Below are 20395 nucleotides of genomic sequence, written 5' to 3'. Positions count from 1 at the left end.
AAATATATATTTTCTCCTGATAAGTTGAAATATGATCCAGGCATGTTTTCACAACATTCATCCATGTAATATTTAAAGCTGGTCCCTATAACCCTAAATGCTGTATTACATCTGTGAATGACAAATAGCACAAATGGAAAACAAGATTGAACGTTTGGATGCAAATATTAGTTTGCACTATTGAATTGTGAAGTAGGCAAATTCAAAATAAAACAAAAACCATGTCCATGCAAACTGGGATTGCCATTTATGCAAAAGAATATGAGATTACCACAGGAAAATCACCTTCAAACATCAATTCATTCACCCAATAGAAGATTTAATGAGTAGAAGTAATCTAACAATAATGTAATCTTCTTAACAAGAGCAGGTTTCATCCACAAACACTAAAATAGCATAAAAAAGAAGAAATGTAAAACATTAGATAAGAGGAAGGAATAGTATTTTGTTCACTTGACAGTAATTGAACTGCTAACTGACACTTCTGATTGAGGTCAGTTACTCTCCCGGGTTTGGTGTTAGTTCCACAGAGGCCTGAGAGATGAATGGTTCAGACACTCCACTGAGTCTGCCGCGAGTCCTCCTCCGACTCGCTTTACTCAGCTCCGGAGAGGTGTGGTCCACCCAGGCCAGGCCCGCAGCTTGAAGGTCCACGCTCCTCCGGTTCCTCAGGCTGCGTCGCACAGAACCTCGACTCTTTGCCACAGGTTTCAGGATGTCGTCGATGTTGAAGTCAGCCTGCTGCCACGGTGCCAAACTAGGCTCTGTAGGTCCAGCGTTGTTCTCTGACGTGTCATCAGTAAATCGCTCAGACTGACCACTCTCAACTACTTGCTCTACCTCAACATTAAGCTTTCCAGGAGGACTTTTCAGTGCCTTTTGGACCGGTCCACCTATTTTATTACTTGGTGTCTTCTGCTCTAAGCCCTCAGTGTTCATAGATTCTTCATGTGGTACCACACAGCTTATTAAAGCCTCAATTTCTTTGTTCTCAGAACACTCAGCCACATCACGCACAGGTCTGTCAGGACTGTCTTGGTACACTGGGTTCAAACCTGCAGATTCAGTTGGGTTTTGGCTCTCGGTATCTTGTTTCCTAGTTTCACTGCCTGATTCAGTAGTGGAGCTAATAGCTGGACTTCCAAGCTTCTTTCTTTTGGCTGCACCTGAGCTACGACGTCGGTGCACAGGCCTCCCAGAGTCACGATTGGCTTTGGAAGTCTTTGACCCTGAGCTTCCTCTTTCTGCAGGAACCCGAGCACTGACTGAGGGCTCCAGACAAGTCACATCCATATCTGATTGATTGTCAGTGGTGTCTGACACATTGGAGCTTGACGTCTGCCCGTTTTCATTGGTCCATGTACAGGCAGTATCCAGACTTACCATGGGACCAACTGTCTTGCTATGGGGAACGTTCAGAGTCTCAATGCAATCTTGCTCTCCATCTGCATTGGAAGAGAGTAAAACTTTTACATCAGATTTTCAAAACGCCATCATAATATATTTCTGTGCTACCAACTCTAGATTTTGAAATGCATTCAGAATCTCAGTTTCAGAGACCTTAAAGGCTTAGCTCAGTGAACAAAATTGTAATTCTGTTATTTATTTTACCCTCCTGTCATTACAAATCCATGACTTGTTCTTCCATGAAACACAAATTGAGATATTTTGAAAAACACTTTGCTATTTTCCATACAATAAAAGCATATAACAATGCTTTCAAGCTAGAGGTTGACCGATATATCAGGCCGATATTTGTAATTTTTAATATTTCGGCATCGGCCGATATCAGTGTTTGGTAACGCCGATTTAAAGTCAGGCACGTCAGCGGGCAGCCCCGTTTAATTGGTGCGGTGGAAAGTGCTGCTGTCGCATGTGAAGGACCCCATGCCAAAACTTTTGGAAGATTCAACAACAGTCCTGGGAGATAAAGAATTTCACTCTGTAAATGGGGTGGAGAAGTTGGCAGCTCTTACAAACACTGCAGCGTGATTGAGGGCTACGTTACTCCGCCCCGCTCACAGACAGCACCATGCTCGGAGAGACAGCTGTCCTAGAGCTTCCCAGAACCATGAATGACATTTGTTCGGAAGCATGGTTTGATGCAGACAATAGCCAGGTTTCCATCCAACTAATTTGCATTTAGGGATGTCAATATTCGATAATTTCCATGATCGATCGTCGTTTAATGATTTAATAAAATTTAAAATAATGTTGCAAAATGTGTTTGCAGCAGTACTATTATTATGTGCAAAGAGAGCGCGCCATACGTTTGAGATCATTTTACTTTGTGGACTGTTTTCTGTCAAGGAGACCGCTGAATGTGCCTCTTTAAATGGTTTCGTGGTGCTCGTATGTATTTTAAAACGCAATTGAAATGTTTTCTAATGACACTATAGCATTAAAAATAATATTATCCCAAACGTAACTGTGGTTGCTTGTGGCTGTGCTGTGCAGTCAATGAACCGCTTTTCTCACATCAAACATTTTGTGCAAGTATTATGACTTTTTTGTTTGACCCTGTTCTGCAAAATATTTGATTTAGAATTTTTGTGTTCCGCTAGGCCTAAATTAAAAAAAAAAATCCGGCATTTACAATGCATTAGATTGAGTCATGAGTACTTGCATACGAGGACGAGCGAGCGCGGGTTTGGCTAGATAAATTTGGAGTAGGGCTGTGCGATTAATAGAAATCGAAATAAAATCGCGATTTGAGTGCGCACAATTTCTAAATCGCTTTATAGCACGATTTTCCGCGGCCCTGACCTCCCGCAGTATGTTATCTGAACCAATCAGGATGTAGCGCACCTAAGTGTAGCGTGAGAACAGAGCAGACTGGGCATATGCCTAACTCCAGGTTCACACACTGTCTGTGATGCGTAGCCTTTTTTATTCGAGCCCATGTTAATGGATCAGAACGTTCACACTGCATGCAGTAAAAAGATGAGAACAGAAAAGGTTATAAATAGAAACGTGCGAAAATATTTAATATCTTGCACGTGAGCACAGAGACAGTTGTGAGTGCACAGGATACAGGTTGAGTGAGAGGAGACATGTTGTAAGGCAGCATATATCTGAGCCTTATACAGTCTATGATCTGAGCACGCGCATCTGGTTTTGTTAACAGAGCAAAGGAAATCTGCGTGCGAGTCAGTGATGCGCGGGTTGATCCAAAATGAGCGGGTGCCCGCAGTTACGAGTAATCCAAAAATATTTTTAATTATATATGGGTCATGGTCGGTCGGGTCCTTTGAAATAAAAATCCCAGTTAAACCTTTGTCATTTATATAGTACTAGATAGGGGTGGGCGATATCTCGATATTTAAAATATTTCGAGATATTTTTTAAACACTATATGGATTTTGACATATCGTATATATCGATATATTGTTTATATTTAATTCTGATTCCGCCACTTTGCTTGTTTGCCTTCTCTGTGCTGTGCTCGCCCCCGCTCACTCGCCCCCCGCCTCCTTGCTTTTGTCCCCTCTCCCCTCGCGTTTAGAGAACTAGTCTAAAAAAAAAAAAAAAAAAAAAAAAAAAAGGGACATTAAATATGAATCCTCCATGTTTCTGCGTGTCTTTGTTAATGAATGGAGCAGAAGCGCGTCTTCATTCATTAAACACACGGAAGCTCGCGTGATGCTCCGGTGATTTCAGCGTCTTTCCTCTCTCTAAATAAAGACGTGAACACATGAGGAACATCTCCAGAAATGCACTGAGTCTCACTTCATGAGCATCTGACCATTTGATTTGAGTAAAACTAGCTCATATCATATCATATCATATCATATCATATCACAATAGACTGTAGTATCACATACACAGAACTGTAACTGTAAACCCGTCAAAATAAAAGTATTTGACAGAAATCTATTACTATTGTTCAGCAGAATGTACATAGCCCACTACTACTACTATTAAAATGAAACTTTTTTTAAGAAATATTCACACAACATTTCTTCCATGTTTTATTTTTAATAGTAAATCCACTTTGTTTACCAAAAAATAAAGTTTGCTCAATTTTAAATAATTAAAAGATAAATTAAATGAATGCTTTATGCCTTCATTTAATAACCAGAAAAATGTAAATACACAGAATTTCTGAAGGGAAAAAAACATTTTACTTAAGGCAATTGTAAGATTTTTTTTAACTAATTAAGTTGTTTTTATGCATTTAAATAATTACACATGCTAAAACACAGAATTAGGTAACAATAAAACATATGGTGAAGAAAAAAATAAAACGTTTCATAGGCTCCTAAACATGTAATATTTGGCATATTTGTTTTTCCAGTAGTTTTTGGGGGGTTATTTTTCCTGTAAAGATAGAGATATATCGTATATCAAGATATAGCAAAATATATTGAGATATATTTTTTGCTCCATATCGCCCAGCCCTAGTACTAGAAACATTTTTGAAATACAGTACAGACCAAAAGTTTGGACACACCTTCTCATTCAAAGAGTTTTCTTTATTCTCATGACTATGAAAATTGTAGAGTCACACTGAAGGCATCAAGGGCTATTTGACCAAGAAGGAGAGTGATGGGGTGCTGCGCCAGATGACCTGGCCTCCACAGTCACCGGACCTGAACCCAATCGAGATGGTTTAGGGGTGAGCTGGACCGCAGACAGAAGGCAAAAGGGCCAACAAGTGCTAAGCATCTCTCGGGGAACTCCTTCAAGACTGTTGGAAGACCATTTCAGGTGACTACCTCTTGAAGCTCATCAAGAGAATGCCAAGAGTGTGCAAAGCAGTAATCAAAGCAAAAGGTGGCTACTTTGAAGAACCTAGAATATGACATTTTCAGTTGTTTCACACTTTTTTGTTATGTATATAATTCCATATATAATTCCACATGTGTTATTTCATAGTTTTGATGCCTTCAGTGTGAATCTACAATTTTCATAGTCATGAAAATAAAGAAAACTCTTTGAATGAGAAGGTGTGTCCAAACTTTTGGTCTGTACTGTACATAGGCCTACACTTTATTGGCTGAATAACAGGCATGAAGATGACGCACGAGCTCAATCTCCACGTAGAGATTGAGGCGGCAAAGAAGACTGCATGGGGAGCAACATCGCTGTTTTTGGTAAAACATGATTTTGACGACTTCATTAAGTTTTGTTTTATAGAAAACTATTTTTAAAAGATTTTTGTTTTGTATAAATTGTATCTTAATTTTGATCAATGTTTTATCATCAGTTGCCTGTATTTAATAAATAAGAAGCCAATATGTAGCCTAGCAGACAATGTAATAAGGCGCCAGCAGGATAAACTAAACAACAAAAATATTCAAACCAAAATAAATGGGCTACTCTCTGATGATGTAATCCATATGAAATGTGCATTTCTCTCTGGCGTTCATGGCGAGTCTGCATTGTCAACTTCATCTTTGCAGCGACACAGAAAACACCAGTTTATTACTAATTAATAAAATGACTCCTTGCATATTTTCGAACCAGCAGGCCATTCTGGGTTGAGCGCGACCCCACAGAATGAGCGAGCGGATCGGGATATTCAGAAATGCTCTCCGCTCACGAGCTCTGATCGGAACAAACCCGAGCCTCAATGTCTGCTGACCTTGCAGAAACATACAAATAGACATAGCCAGACTAGACTATTTTAGTACAAATTATGAGCTTACTGGCGATTTTTTTATAATTCTTGACAAAATTATAACATATTAAGTTTTTTTTTTTTGCCTAGTTAGTTTTGCCTACGTCGGTCGGGTGCGGGTTATTAATACATTGACCCGCGCATCACTGGTGCGAGTGGATAGATTTGCGCCTGCGCATTATTTTAATGTGCTTTCGCGTTACAATAATGCACTCTCCTTGCTGCTTCTGAACCGCATACACATAACTTACTGTATACGCACTGCAGATGGAGTATGTGTAACCCTTGGTCAATAAATATATTGGGCAAAACATATAACACCTGAGGCACCGCTACAGTGAGTTCTATGACCAATGCATGGCACAAAAAAAAAAAAAAAGAAAAATCCCTGAACACGGGTTTATTTTATTTTTATTTATTTTTCCAAATGTCTAAACATTTAGTTTGACATCTTTACTTAGTGATTATTTTGACTTATGTCTATTCTAGAGACATTTGATAAAGCTCTCATTGGTTTTCTTTTGGAAATATGTTTAAAATTTATACTGAATGCACTTATCACTTTAAAGCATGTCTGTGTGTGTCAAAATCGTGATTAAAATCGAAATCGCAAAATTGATCAAAAAATCGTGATAGGTTTTTTTTTGTCCATATCGCACAGCCCTAATTTGGAGGTTATTGCTCACATCTCGTTCTGCACATATCCAAAGGTTTCCATATTCACAATGTATCTGAATGTTAAACTATAATATTTTTTATTTTTTTAATGCTAAGTAGACGGAAAAGATCATCCTCTCCACATGAGCAAAAATTTCCTTGGCATAACAGCAGAGTGGTCCATTTAAACTGACCAGTGTAACCTTGTATATGTTTGGTTGACTGTTTAATAATGAACAGAACGCGATGTAAGTTTGAAATTAGAATGCACTTTGATGTTGTGTCATTTATACCAAACACAAATGTTGCTGGTTGCCAGTGTGTTTGCAGCACTACTATTATTTATTTTTTATATATATATTTTTTTATATTTTTCAGTTTAATTGATTTTTATTTATAAAATTTTATTTATTTTATTTAAATGCATATTTAAGTTTACATTTATGTTCCAACAAACTTGAAAAATTATGCTTGATAAATGCTCTAAAACTTTTATGTAAATCATTGACATACCTGACAAACCTGTTTTATATATTTAATACTTAGTTTATTGATTTGTTTGGTTAACTTTGGATACATTTTTTTAATACCGTGCAGTGCACAAAATTTAAGATTCGAGAGATGGTTCAAGTCAGTGCTCAATAAATGATGATAAGTTTAGAAATGTTGTGCATCCACTTATTATTAGTGTGACATTTTAGCATGCAAATGAAAGGGAAAACTTCAAGATATCGCCCCTAAAAATCTGCAGCACATATCGGCCATCGGCTGACCCAGACCTCTAAACATCGGCATCGGCTATAGAAAAACCCATATCGGTTGATCTCTATTTCAAGCTTCAAAAAGGAAAGAATGCAAAATGAAACACCAACGCAACATGTGCTATACTCCAAGACGTCTGAGGCCACATGAAAGCTTTGGAGGAGGAATGGTAAAAAATGTAACTCATTCACTGAAAACATTGCTATATACACTACTGTTCAAATACTCAGGGTAAGATATTATTTATTTGAAAGAAATCTATTATGCTCACTAATGCTGCATTTATTTGACAGTAGAAATGGTGATATTGTGAAATATTCTTACAACAGTTACAACCATTTTCTATTTTAATATATATTTTAAATGCAAGGCTGAACTTTCAGCATCCATTAGTCCAGTTTTCATTGACATTATTCTTTAGATAGCACTGTAATATGCTGATTTGTTGCTCAACAAAAATTCATTATTATCAGTGTTTAAAACTATTGTGCTGCTTAATATTTTGCGAAAACTGTGATAATTTCTTTAGAATAATTTAATGAATAGAATAGAATAAAATAGAATAGAATAAATTAGAAATCTTTTGTAGAAAACGTAAATGTCTTCACTGTAACTTTTGATCAAATTAATGCAACTTTTGATTCATTTAATGAATTGGGGAAGTCACAGCCTAATGGTTAGAGTCGGACTCCTAACCCTAAGGTTGTGGGTTCGAGTCTTGGGCTGGCAATACCATGACTGAGGTGCCCTTGAGCAAGGCACTGAACTAAATTTGAGCTTCAACTATTTGTTTTGTTTTGGCGGCCTTCAGGACCTTTCTCAGACCACCACTAAAAATTAATCACCAAGTGGGGGAGTCATAAATGAAATTTTACCTATTTGTTTTCCTGATTTGGCCGGTGTTGGTGTGCTGTTGAGACTGGTAGACATGGTCTCAAATATGGGGCTGAGAAGAGGGTTTTTTGAGGCATAGTCTCTTTTCCCATACAGAGAACGATCCACCTCCTTATTGCCAAACCGTCTTTTTACTTCTGTGTTCTGGAAGCGAGAAAACAAACTGCAGTGAGGAACAGAGTTTACACACAAATGTGCTCAAAGGCTCTTTAGATGGATGGAATCATACATCATGCTATTTATATACTAAACGATAAGTCCAAGTCACATTAGTGTCATTATTTCAGGCTCAGTGTCAGTTTGATGCCAGCGTTAATAATCAGAGCCTAAAATCCCCTGTTCACCAAAAAACTCATCACATGTCAGCGTGACTTATAAAAGCATAAAGTATAAATCCACTTCTTAGGCTTCACACCTTCATCTTTCCTGAAGCGGAAGCTGCTGCTGTACGTGAGCTTCTCCTCTTCTCAGGCTCATTCTCCCCTGGTTGCTGAAACAGAAAAACAGAAAAGATCTGAATGACTGAAACTGTATCTTTGTCAGCCTTTTGATGCTATTCAAAATAAATCTTGAAAGTACACTGAAATCTGATATTTCTAACCTAGAAATAAAGTTTTAGGACTGTGTAAAATGTAAAAGAAAAAGTCAAATAAAGACAAAATATTATACAAAAAAGAAGTACATAAGGAAGAAGGATTACATATGAATCAATATACAAAAGTTTTTTTTCGCACCAAATATTTTGAAACATGTCACACAAGGTTTATCACAAACTCAAAAAAAACTTACCAAAAAAAAAGGTAAAAGTGGAATTTGTACTTCTTGTACTACTATCTAATCCATCAAAACAGTGATTTGCAGATAGGAGACCTCACCTTTCTTTTCCTACTGCGAGAGTGAGATAATTCAGTGCTGGGTTTGGATGAAAGTGTCTGTTCAGAGCTAACAGAAAACTCCTGGTCAACCTTTACTGCTGTCAGGAAAAAAATCAAGTCATGCATTATAAACTAACAAATATATATATTTATTAACTAAATATTGACACACACACACTTCTGAGCAGTGGGTAGCTATAGATCCAGCACCCCAGAGAGCAACTGCCAGCACAGAGACTCGAACCTGTGACCTTCAGGTTACAAGTCCAGCTTTGTAACCATTAGGCCACAGCTGGTGGGTTGTCTGTATCACTAGATGATTTTAATGAAGTCTTGAATACCTGTTTAATAAAAGTAAATTTGAGACGTTTTAAGAGTTAAGAAAACTAGGGTTGGGTATCGATTGGGTTTTATACAATACCGGTTCCATTTCGATACTTTTATAAATGGTATCAATGCCTAAACGGTGCCTGAACAGATACTTCTATAAAAATAAATAAATAAATAAAAAAAGCCTAAAAGGATAACATTAAAAATATTATAAAAATAAATCCTTAGCATTCACATGCTCCTTGGATGTTCTCATTTCCCAATCCTCCCTTACTCTAAGACTAATAAATGTATTTCACGATCTGGGTCACTATTTAATAGAAAACCACACATAACATTTCTGCTAAATCTCTGTCAATCACACTGATATTTAGTTAAAATGAGTGCTGTCTGTCACGGTCTTTAATCAGTTCTGTGAATGACTGTATGCTCATTCTTTATAAAGTAGCAACAATGTCATTTGTAAAGTAGCCTAGTCTTAGGCACATTAGTATTTTCACACCCAAAAAGGGTTTTAAGACAGTTATTTATATCTTTTGCTGTAGTGTGTCAGTAGGAAATATTAGTTTACATTTCCAAAATTCATTTTGCCATTAGTTTTAATAATAATCTAGTGAGATTGTTGAATGCACAAGCAGACTGCCTCTGACAACAGACTGCCTAAGACTAAGACTTTTGCACAGTAGTGTATGTATAAAGTACGTATGATTAAATTAAGTTTATTTAAATAAGTGTAATTAAAGTATGCATTCATGTATGTTAAGAGTTACCGTAGTTTTCGGACTATAAGTCGCACATGAGTATAAGTCGCATCAGTCCAAAAATACGTCATGATGAGGAAAAAAACATATATAAGTCGCACTGGACTATAAGTCGCATTTATTTAGAACCAAGAGAAAACATTACTATCTCCAGCCGCGAGAGGGCGCTCTATGTCTTCAGTGTAGACTACAGGAGCACTGAGCAGCATAGAGCACCCTCTCACGGCTGGAGACGGTAATGTTTTCTATTGGTTCATGTCAAATTAATTTTGATAAATAAGTCGCACCTGACTATAAGTCGCAGGACCAGCCAAACTATGAAAAAAAAGTGCGACTTATAGTCCGGAAAATACGGTAGTTTGTCGCTGGAGGAAACAGCAGTGGTGTGATGAGCGGTGTGAGGAGCAGTGAACGAGCGAAAACTTCAGAGTAGATGGGAAACCGACTGCTGCCTCGTGACCTTTTGTAAACTGTATTTATGACAACTGCACAGATACAGATATTCTAACAATCTATCGATAAACACACACCTGTGTCCTCTGTTTTTGTTTGAGTAAGCTCGTGCTGCTCCGCCGCGGTCAGCAGATTGCACTGAAAGACGGGTAGGAGATCAGTCTGCCGCCATGTTCATATGACATTTAAGTGGAGTGACTCTGAGGCGATCGCGAATGTGTGTACAGTTTATGGAGCTAAATGTTATAGCCCCGCTAAAAATTCCTTGCGACGCCCATGCTTCTTGTGTACATTTTGGAGAACCAGGACAAATATTTCAACCATATTGGTTGGTATTAGTACATCAAACCATACTGGCACCGGGTTTCGGTACCCAACCCTAAAGAAAACAAAACAAATCGAACAATATGACAATTTGTTCTCCAAATGTTAATGTCCAGGGAGCATATAATTGTTGCAAAGAAATGTAGTTGTTTTAAGCAAAAAAAAAAAAATCTTAAGTGAACTTAATTTCTTGATTTAAGGATGTTTAGATATTTGTAATAGCATAGGTGTGATCGACAAAGGACAAAAAAGCAGGAAACTATACGGTGCACTCACCCCCCCCCCTCCCCACCACTGGCACACAGTGACATAATTTATATAGTATAATAATAAATTAATAAAAAATATTGTACTTGTTTTTTTGTTTAAATTAATTTATAAATTAAATAATTAAAAAAGGGAAGAAAAATTTAAATACACATCTAATTTAAATGATTGAACAAAAAGAAAATCATAAAAGGAGTAATGTGGGAAATATGCTTCAAAGACTGGGCAAAATAGGGATGAAATCCAAAAAATCTGTCAATAACTTGCTGCTGACGTGCACGAAAACTAGCCATTTATTGGGCATTTCTTGTCCTCCCAGATGTTTTGTTTTTCCTTATTACTATGGTGTCCTTTACATCTATTAAAAAGAACATCTTTATTTGCCTCTATATTTTTGAAAGGTATCTTTTCTTGTGTTTTTGTTCAGCCATTTTGTCAGTGCTTTATTATAGACTTCTATGATTGCTAAATCACAACAGAAGACGATTATTAGGTTGAACGTTCAGAATACGATTCCATAGGTTATATTTCAGCACGAATTTCGCGAATGGACAGCGACTCTTAAGTAGCACGTAGAACGTTCATGTCAAGAAAAGTTTTTGGGAAAAGCGCGTGGAATTGCGGCGAGCGTTTATAACCTCGCACGTTGAGAGCGCTCTTCAGAGCTAAGATACATCGTTATCGGGAAACTCGACCCAGATCAGATTTAAGCATTCATTAAAGTGAATCGGTTCAAAGGAGTCATTAGTTCGCAAATCGGACGAGTCATTAGTGGACAGATATGCTCATAAGCTCCGCGCATATAACGTTACTCCCAAATATATTTTTAGGTCGCACAGATTAAATTTCAGGAGCATATGCAACAAAAATGTTGGCAATTTCGAGCCTTGTAGAAGCTGCTAAACTTTCTAGCTAGAAGCAAGCAATAACCAACATGGCGTTACTTTGCTAAGTTAGCCCAGAATCGTTTAACATTAATGTTATGGAATCATGACAAAAGTGATCAATTGATTGGTCAAATTTTACTAGACCTGCATATAAAAATGAAAGACAATATATTGGATTTGCTTACATGAATCACCCGTGTTCACGGTCTTCGTCAGTCAACTGAAGCTGTTCACGTGAGTAAATGGTTGGGTGTGTGCGCATTCAGAACGGTGCGCGTACACTTTGAACTTCAATCGTGACAAATTATTGGACTACTTGCGGAGTGACATGACGACATGATTCAAAGGCACAAAAAACGTTGACAGCGGTGAGCGATCATTATGTTTACCAATACCCGACCCATCGCAGCCGCCTACACCCCGAAACCCCGCACTTTTTTTTTTTTTGCATGATTTACGAGAGCATCATTTTCAGGTCGGAAAAGCCGGATTTCCAGATTTTTCCGGAAGAATCACACCCCTGAATAGAAAACCAGATAAAAATACTAGTACAAGTAAAAAATAAATGTAATATTTTGCAGCAATACATGCAATATTTAATATATTTACTTTATGAATTATGAAGACTTTCTGTTCTGATTTAAGACATTTTTGGTGGAAGGGCTAATTAAGACTTTTTAAGACACACAGAAACTTTATGTGTAACAAAGTTGGTATTGGGTCATGTCCACGAAATGAAATGCTGATCAGACACATTTCATGGCCTTTACATAAAAACAAAAACAAAAAATGCTTACACATCTGGCTTATTTTTGTTTAATAAAAGCAGTGTTTTGTTGCCTGTAGGGGATGAATTTAGAGATGTAACTTATCAAGTACAGTTCACCTTGTTAACAGTATGCTACAATCCTCTGAGTTGAGTCTTTAAGTTCAGTTTGTATAAAGCACCATCAGTAAAAATATTAAAGAAACTGGGAGAATATAGGTATAAATAAAAAATAAAAAAAATAGATAATCTTATCTCACTAATTAACTGTTCATTCATTGGACAAGTTGACTATCCCGACTCAATCCTCCCATTTTACAGGTCCCTGTAGTGTAATTTTTGAAAATTTAAGAGAACACTATTGAACTCTCGTAATCTTAGTTTGCTTAAAACTTTCAGCAATGAGAAATAAAATCTGATATGAATTTACTGAGGGCAAGAAAGAGTGGAAGAAACATTTAACACACCGGAGAAAGCCAGTGGCTGATCACCACTGGGACATGGTAGTTTTTCCTTTGTCTGTGAATCTGATTGTACATCCTCTTGAAAAGCAACGTTCATAACTTCAGTGTCTTCAGCCTGGGGCTGCCCTGGATCCTCAGCACAAAGTACATCTACAATTTTAGATACACAATTAGAATACAGACCGAAGAGAAACTTTTTTCAAAACCTTTCCTCACCTTTCCTCCTTTTATAACTCACCTTTGCAGTCCTCAGAATGTCTGTATGAAGGAGACTGGTCCTCCATATTGGGAAAACTGATCTGAGAAAATGGATAGGAGAAAGCCACAAAAACACACCATCAGTTACAACACTTTATAGACTAAGGAGTCAGTCTGTAATAATAGATTAAAACCCCAAGACACTGATTAGTTTGGAGAAGCTGGTAAGTGTCACACCTTCTCGATCTCTTCAAATACTTCATCACTGTACACCAGTCCAGCATTGCATCTGTCAATAACCAGGACAGGTGAGGCTCCATTGCTTTGAGGACTATTGAAGTCAGGTTGGGGAAGAGGATCAGACAGTTGAGGGGTCTTCAGCAGTGAGAGTTTAGGACCCGTGGATGATGGAGGACACTTTGGAGTGCCTCCTTTCTGTAGTGGGGTACTGGGAGGGAGAGTTTTGTCAAAGAACTCTGGAGAGAGCGGGGCCCCAAAACGAACACGCTTCTTGCGTACAGAAGAGACCACATTCTCATCTAAAAGAAGAAAAAAAGATTTGATGAGTTCAGGATTTGAAAAAAAGTATCCATACATAAACACATGGTTAAAAGGGCCATATGTTTTTATGTTGAAGAGTCCAAAGTACTATGAAAGAACACCAACTTTCAGAACCCCAAATTTCCTCCCGAGTAAAAAAAGGCAATTTACTGAAACTTAAAAGCAAGCACAGCTCATTACGAGTTAAATTCTGCTCACTAATAAAAAAAAAAAAAAATCAATTTCTAATATTACAGATTTTCTTTTTTATAGTGAAAAACTTCATGAGGTTTCACCATAACCAACAATCTCCACAACAATAAGCAGCAATCGTGTTACATTGATGATAATTATAAACATTCCTTGAGCTGCAAATCAGAATCAGGGCTTGGCAATAACGACTGCCTGATGGCTCGAACGGGCAACTGCCGCGTCGTCACAATAAGTTCATAATTTGAATCTATTTTTATGCGTTGCTTATTTAGAAAATCAAGAAATTTAAAAGCATTCGAGCAAGGCACTAAAGACACCTCCATTACTCTAGACATCTCAAGCATAATGTTCTGTTTGTACAGTGCGCAGACAAATAGCTGCGTCTCTGATGTCCGAGCCCCGAGTTCTTTCCGCGTCTTTCTTGCTCTTGAATGGACAAATACAAAAATGTGTACCCATCTTGGCGAGTAACTTTGTAACAATGATTAATCTATATTTCATTTATATAGGGGAGTAGGAATGCAGCAATCGACCGGGCGTTTTTTGTTTTATTTCAGACTATCTCTGTTCCGTGCTAGCACACAAACTGCTTTGCAATAATTAGAAATATGTTATTAGAATATTTAGTTTGTAAACGGACATTAACAGTGGCCGGGGAAGCTGAAGAGAGACAAAAAGAGGAGGAAATACTGAATCAGTCAGAGCAGCATGGATTACAATGCACAAAATATAGGAAGAAAATCCTCAATATTGAATTTGGATTGAATGTGTTTCTGAGGCGAACCGACTGTTTTCAGAGAAATTTACATGGTGTTTTCTTTTTATCTTGGCTTGGTATATTACTGCATTTAAAGTAGTGATAATATGACAGTGTTGCTTTCTGTACAGCGGTAACCAAGTAAATGCTGCTGTTCCATAAGTGCCACCTGCTGGCAGAGAGTGAATTACACATAATTTCACAAAGCTAAAGTCAGACCATTCTGGTTTTGCTTCAAATGTTGAAATTATACTATCTAATTTTTGGGACTGATTCATGATTAAAATGCAGTGGTTACAAGTAATTTCAAATGGCTATGAATAATCAAGGTGCAACATAGTGAGGAACATGGAAATGTTAATTTATATGCTATTATTCAATTTCTGTACCTGAACACCTGCAAACATAAAATCTTCAATTATTTCATTTGTATCTTTGTTCTATATATTCAGTGGTGTTATTGTTTTTTAATTTGTTCATTTGTTCTTATTTACTGACTGTTCATTTGTCTTTAATAATGATTTCAATTTTTATTTGTCAGGCTAGTAGTTTTGGCTGTTGTATCAAAATTTAAATTGAGAACTGTCAAATGTAACTCATATCTAAAATACTGGTGTCATATAAAATTATTTATTCGAATACAAGATAACATAAATCAAAAACAATGATAAAGGCAACTATTTGTTCTTTTGTTGCAGGGCAAGTAATAATTTGAACCACTGACTCGACTGGGCCAGTAGAAAAAATCCTTAGCACTGAGCCCTGAGAATAGAATGATTTCTTAAGGATCATGTGACACTGAAGACTGAAGAAGTAATGATGAAAATTCAGATTTGTATCACAGGAATTAATTACAATTTAAAAATATAATAAAATAGAATATTTTTTTTCTTCTTCTAATAAATCAAACAAATGCAGCCTTGGTGAGCATAAGTTCCTTTCAAAAACATAACATCTTACCAACACCAAACTTTTGAATGATAATTTTTATGAGTGATATAGCCCATGTAAAAGTACAATATGAACTCAGTTCGCTTACCTGCTAGTTTAATTTCTGGTTTTGACAGCATGGGTAAAGACAGAAGCTCATTCTTTGCATCCGAATCCAAGTCTGAATGAGGCCTCTGGCTTTGAGACTCAAAGCATTTCACCTATAACCACAGAAAAACAAAAGAGCACAATGCTGACTACAGGAACACCACCAGGCAACTTACGTGGACCACAAAGTCTGTTAGATTTACTGCAGCATTCATTGGTTGCGTTGTAAGCAATTAACCAGTGCCACTTTATCTGCTACTGGCAGTTTAACAGCTGATAAGCTTCAGAACCATATATCAAATATCAAACATGATACCGTTAAATGCTGATTTGTTTACCCCTTGCTCCTGTTGTGTCGTGAAGATGGGGTAGGGGAGTAGAGTTTCAGTTTTCTTGTTCTCACACTCCCCCTGTGGGGCCCAGCAGCGTTTCTTAGAGGGTGGAGGCATCATCAAAGTGGGTGGGCTTTGCTTAGTCAGTGTGTTCTCATTTCCTGCAGGACAGACAGTGGCAGAAAGAGATGATGACCCAAGATAGTATTTAGAAAACATGGGTCATACCACATAAGAACATCACGTAATTCATCAGTGCTCAATTTTAATTAGCAGTGAATCAGCAAATGCTAATTGTTCTCAACAGTAGCTGACTAAAATGCGTGAAAGTCATGCAGAGAAAACTCAAATTGCTTCTAATGATTCAAGTCCATTATTGATCCTAGTTAAAGCACAGTAAGAAAGAAAGAACCCCACATCTAACATACAAATCTAAAGAAAACAGTTGTTTATAAGTTTAAATAAATCTTCATATGTCAGAGGGCTTTTAATGTTATTATAAAAAGCATAATCTTCCAGGTTGACATCATGAATTTTAAAAATTAGAAGAAATGTTTTGAAATAACTATACTGTAATCCCTCAAATGTCTCGTTTACACTTGAATAAATGTCAAAACGTGAAATGATCACAGATTATTTAGACTGGATATGCTTTTTCAATCTTTTTTATTAACACTGAATGCTCTCTGAAATGTGAACAAGTTTATTTTAAGACTCATAATCAACAGTTGATTTATTCTGCACATAATCCTGCTGCGCTCTAACTGAGATCAATGGAAGAAATCAAATGGCGTTTATTATGGTGCCTGATTATTCTGAATAAGTTCTATTATCTGGAAATGGCAAGCAATGACAGTTTAACATTCTCTTAATTATTTCAATTTTATCTGGTCCTACAAGACTCTATCTAGAAGACATTCTGTTTTTGTGTTGGCAGCAGTCAACATTTTGAGGAGAGACTGACCGTTCTTAGAATCTTTAGCCAAAATGCTTTTAGCACTCTCACTCTCATTTTTTTTCTGTCCATCCTTCTCTTCATCTTCATCCATCAGACATTGGAAAGCAGCCATCTTCTTCTTCAGAGAGTCACAGCATGAAAGAAATGGACTCCCCTGGAAAAGCTTCATGAGGACAGGGCACAAAGTTAAAACGGATTAAGAAAAATACCAACAACCTTCATCATCATCATCATCATCATCATCATCATAATGATCTACCACTTTGTATAGTTGGGTCTAGTTCATGTTAATAATAATAAAAATAGCCCACCCAAAAATGAACCTCAGGCCACCCAAGATGTAGATTAGTTTTTTTCTTCATCAGAACAGATTTGGAGAAACTTAGCATCAAATCACTTACTCACCAATGGATCCTCTCCAGTGAATGGGTGCCGTCAGAATTAGAGACCGAACAGCTGATAAAAAAATCACAATAAACCACAAGTAATCCATATGACTCCAGTCCATCATTTAATGTTGTGAGTGTTTGCTTATAAGAAACAAATCCATCAAGATGTTTTAAACTTTGAACTTTGGCTAAATAAAAAAAATAAAAAATAAATCCTCTATACATAATATTGCTTGCTCCAGTGAAAATTGTCTTGTCTTAATCCGGGGGAGAAATATGCACAGATGCAAACAAAAACAGTGTCAAAGAAATATGATGATTATGATGTGTAAGGACAACAGGGGATTAACTTTTTTTAATTATTATTATTAACTATGAACTCACATTTTGTCCAGAAGCAACCAGTCAAAGTTAAAATGCCTTAATGATGGATTTGTTGTTGTTGTTGTTTAACAAACACACTTTTTCACTTCACAAGACATTAATTAATGGACTGAAGTTCTGTGGATTACTTGTGGATTATTGTGATTTTTTTTTATCAGCTGTTTGGACTCTCATTCAGATTATACCTCTATTCACTAATGTCTCCATGCTCTGATGATTAAACAAAGTCATTTTCATCTTGGATAGGCTCAAGGTAAGTAAATGTTCTGAGAATTTTCATTTTTGGGTGAACTTTTCCTTTCATTTGTAAATGCATTATGGTCACTTTTGTTTGACAGACACTTGGTACTGTGTTGGGTCACCACACGATGTCCAATGTAAAATCTGGGTCCTGAAGCAAATACAGCTGTGTTACACCATCCATCTACCTGTGGTGTTCGTGGAGGTGTTTTCACAGCTTGTCTGGCCCTGAAGCAGATGAGGGAGTTCGTTTCCGGAGATCCCCGAACCCCAATCGTGGATCTCCTCCTGCCCTTCAGTTGAGCAACTCTGGATTTATCTGAGAAGAAAACTCAGTATTAACAGTGCTCCTTCAGTTTGATTTCAATTTCATTTAATAATATACAACTGTGCAAAATTAAATAATTGAGAAAATCATAGTAATCAAGTAATAAAAAACTAACAATAAGTACATAAAAAGTGCTTATTTACATACTGCAAGAACTTTACATGACTCGATCAGCGATACATAAGGAAGAACATTAATAAATCCAGTTAATTGTAGTTAACCTTTAATCTTGGAGGATGGTAAGAAGCTGTCTGTTGATATGCCAAACTGTGAAGGAGTAAGTTTGGAGAAATCCACCTCTCCAGCTTCAGTGTTCAGCCATGAGGGAGACAGGGCTGCCAGAGGTCTTCTGCTGTCCATGGCTTCAGTAACCTCCATTCTTGATTACAGTACATAAGATATGAGATCTAAGTAATGAATAAATGAACTGAAGATCAGAGACTTTAATGCAATATATAGATCACAAGATCTTCCACTCCTTCATGCACGTCTGTTAACATCTTAAAACATCAGACCAGTTAGAAAGGTTACATATCTGCATTGTTTTACCCAGCAGTGTAACTAATAACATAACTCTTTTTAGATAACAAAACTTTGTTAAGATATGTAAAAACAAATGTAACGTTACGTTATAGTAGTGAACAAAAAAATATTCAAACTTCGCTCCTTACCGCACGTTAAAACGGCGCTAATATCCTTCCGCTGTTAAAGAACCCCAAAGCACTTGGATTATACTTAAAATAAACGACTTATTTTTACAGCCACTATTCTTGAAGACATTTATATATACATTACTGCATATTAAATGTATTTTTGTATGTGTATGGGGACGGAAAAGCACTACGGCTTCTAACGCCTAACTCTCCAAGCTGACAACGACCCCCAGTTCATATGAATCGGCCAATCAGATTAAAGGAAATGCGTCATGTGCTTCAAAACAGGCCAATCATATTCAGGTTCACCGAATCGGCCTGTTGCACGTTGTCACGTTATGTGTAAGTTAGTTTTAATGGAGATTTTTTTTTAATTATTTACATCGCAAAAAATGATTTTTAGAAACATTTTCTAAATAAAATGTAAACGTGCTAAACGTCATATGTAGCATGTGGCTGTAAGAATAAAACAAACCCGCTAAATAAATAATCCATAAAACTCTAATTTAGATTACAAAAAAATAGAAATTTTAGTAATCTAAGTTAAATACAGTTTAAACATTTTTTAGGTTTTTTTTAAAAATACCTAAATGAAAATGCTTTTATCATTTTTTATTTTTCGAGTTGTCATTTCTAAAGCCTGTCAAATAGTGCAGTTAACCACAAAACATATTTTAAACTGAAAAACACATTTAACCTGTGACATGCAACCAGAACAGGTTTAGCAGGTTGATTTTCTGCTGGCACCCTGCAGGGTTTGGTTGGTGAGCTTCATCCGAGGCTGGTAGCCATTACTACATCATTATGCAGGGCACAAAGCATGTTTCTCCATCCGTGGACATTGAAAAGTAAGCTGGCGTTCAGAAAATATTACATTTATTGCTTGTAACCTAATGGCAAAACAACAACAAAAACGAACAGTTCTGTTTGGTACAATTCTGTAGAGCTCAAGACCATTCAAAAGATTGGAGTCAGTATGATTTGTTTTTGAAAGAAATTAATACTTTTCATACAGCAAGGATGGATTCAATTGATCAAAAGTGGCAGTAAAGACATTTATAATGTGAAGAAAGATTTATAGCTTTGCCATCAAGGTGTTTTAAAACATGAAAAAAAAGAAAACCATCATTTTAAATTGTACTAACATTTCCACAATATTAGTTTTTAATGTATTTTTTTTAATAAATGCAACATTGTTGAGCATAAGAGTCCTCTGTAAGAAACCATAACAAATCTTGCAGACCCCAAACTTCTGAACAGTACATCTGTAGATGGATACATCATTGTTAGTGCTGATTCCAA

The 20395-nt window shown here is 36.6% G+C and overlaps 1 protein-coding gene across 3 annotated transcripts; it reads right to left on the bottom strand.

The window, feature by feature from the left end:
- Nucleotides 1-222: 222 nt before the first annotated feature.
- Nucleotides 223-19317, bottom strand: cdca2 (cell division cycle associated 2). 3 transcript variants are annotated; one of them, XM_059548694.1, is made up of 13 exons: nucleotides 19112-19317; nucleotides 18662-18847; nucleotides 18301-18431; nucleotides 17106-17262; nucleotides 16148-16302; nucleotides 15811-15922; nucleotides 13499-13800; nucleotides 13302-13362; nucleotides 13067-13213; nucleotides 8812-8909; nucleotides 8352-8426; nucleotides 7918-8080; nucleotides 223-1445 (listed from the first exon to the last, which is right to left on the bottom strand). In XM_059548694.1, exons 2-13 carry the CDS (start codon nucleotides 18816-18818, stop codon nucleotides 499-501), a joined length of 2505 nt encoding a protein of 834 aa, XP_059404677.1. In that variant the 5' UTR covers nucleotides 18819-18847; nucleotides 19112-19317; the 3' UTR covers nucleotides 223-498. The 3 variants fall into 3 exon arrangements, with proteins under 3 accessions (XP_059404677.1, XP_059404679.1, XP_059404678.1); XM_059548696.1 differs by having other exon boundaries at nucleotides 8812-8906; XM_059548695.1 differs by having other exon boundaries at nucleotides 18662-18819.
- Nucleotides 19318-20395: the final 1078 nt, after the last annotated feature.

This window comes from Carassius carassius, chromosome 4, assembly GCF_963082965.1.
Source record: "Carassius carassius chromosome 4, fCarCar2.1, whole genome shotgun sequence".
Classification (NCBI taxonomy): domain Eukaryota; kingdom Metazoa; phylum Chordata; class Actinopteri; order Cypriniformes; family Cyprinidae; genus Carassius; species Carassius carassius.
The sequence above is the reverse complement of the archived record's forward strand: the minus strand, read 5'-3'. Positions and strand labels throughout refer to the sequence as shown.

Excerpts from the sequence above, each read along its gene's own strand:
- cdca2 (XM_059548694.1), bottom strand. The coding sequence starts at position 18,818 with ATGGAGGTTACTGAAGCCATGGACAGCAGAAGACCTCTGGCAGCCCTG. Across the intron at positions 13,214-13,301 it reads ACATTCTGAGGACTGCAAAG|ATGTACTTTGTGCTGAGGAT; the intron begins GTGAGTTATAAA and ends CTAAAATTGTAG. Across the intron at positions 8,081-8,351 it reads CCGCTTCAGGAAAGATGAAG|AACACAGAAGTAAAAAGACG; the intron begins GTGTGAAGCCTA and ends TCTCGCTTCCAG.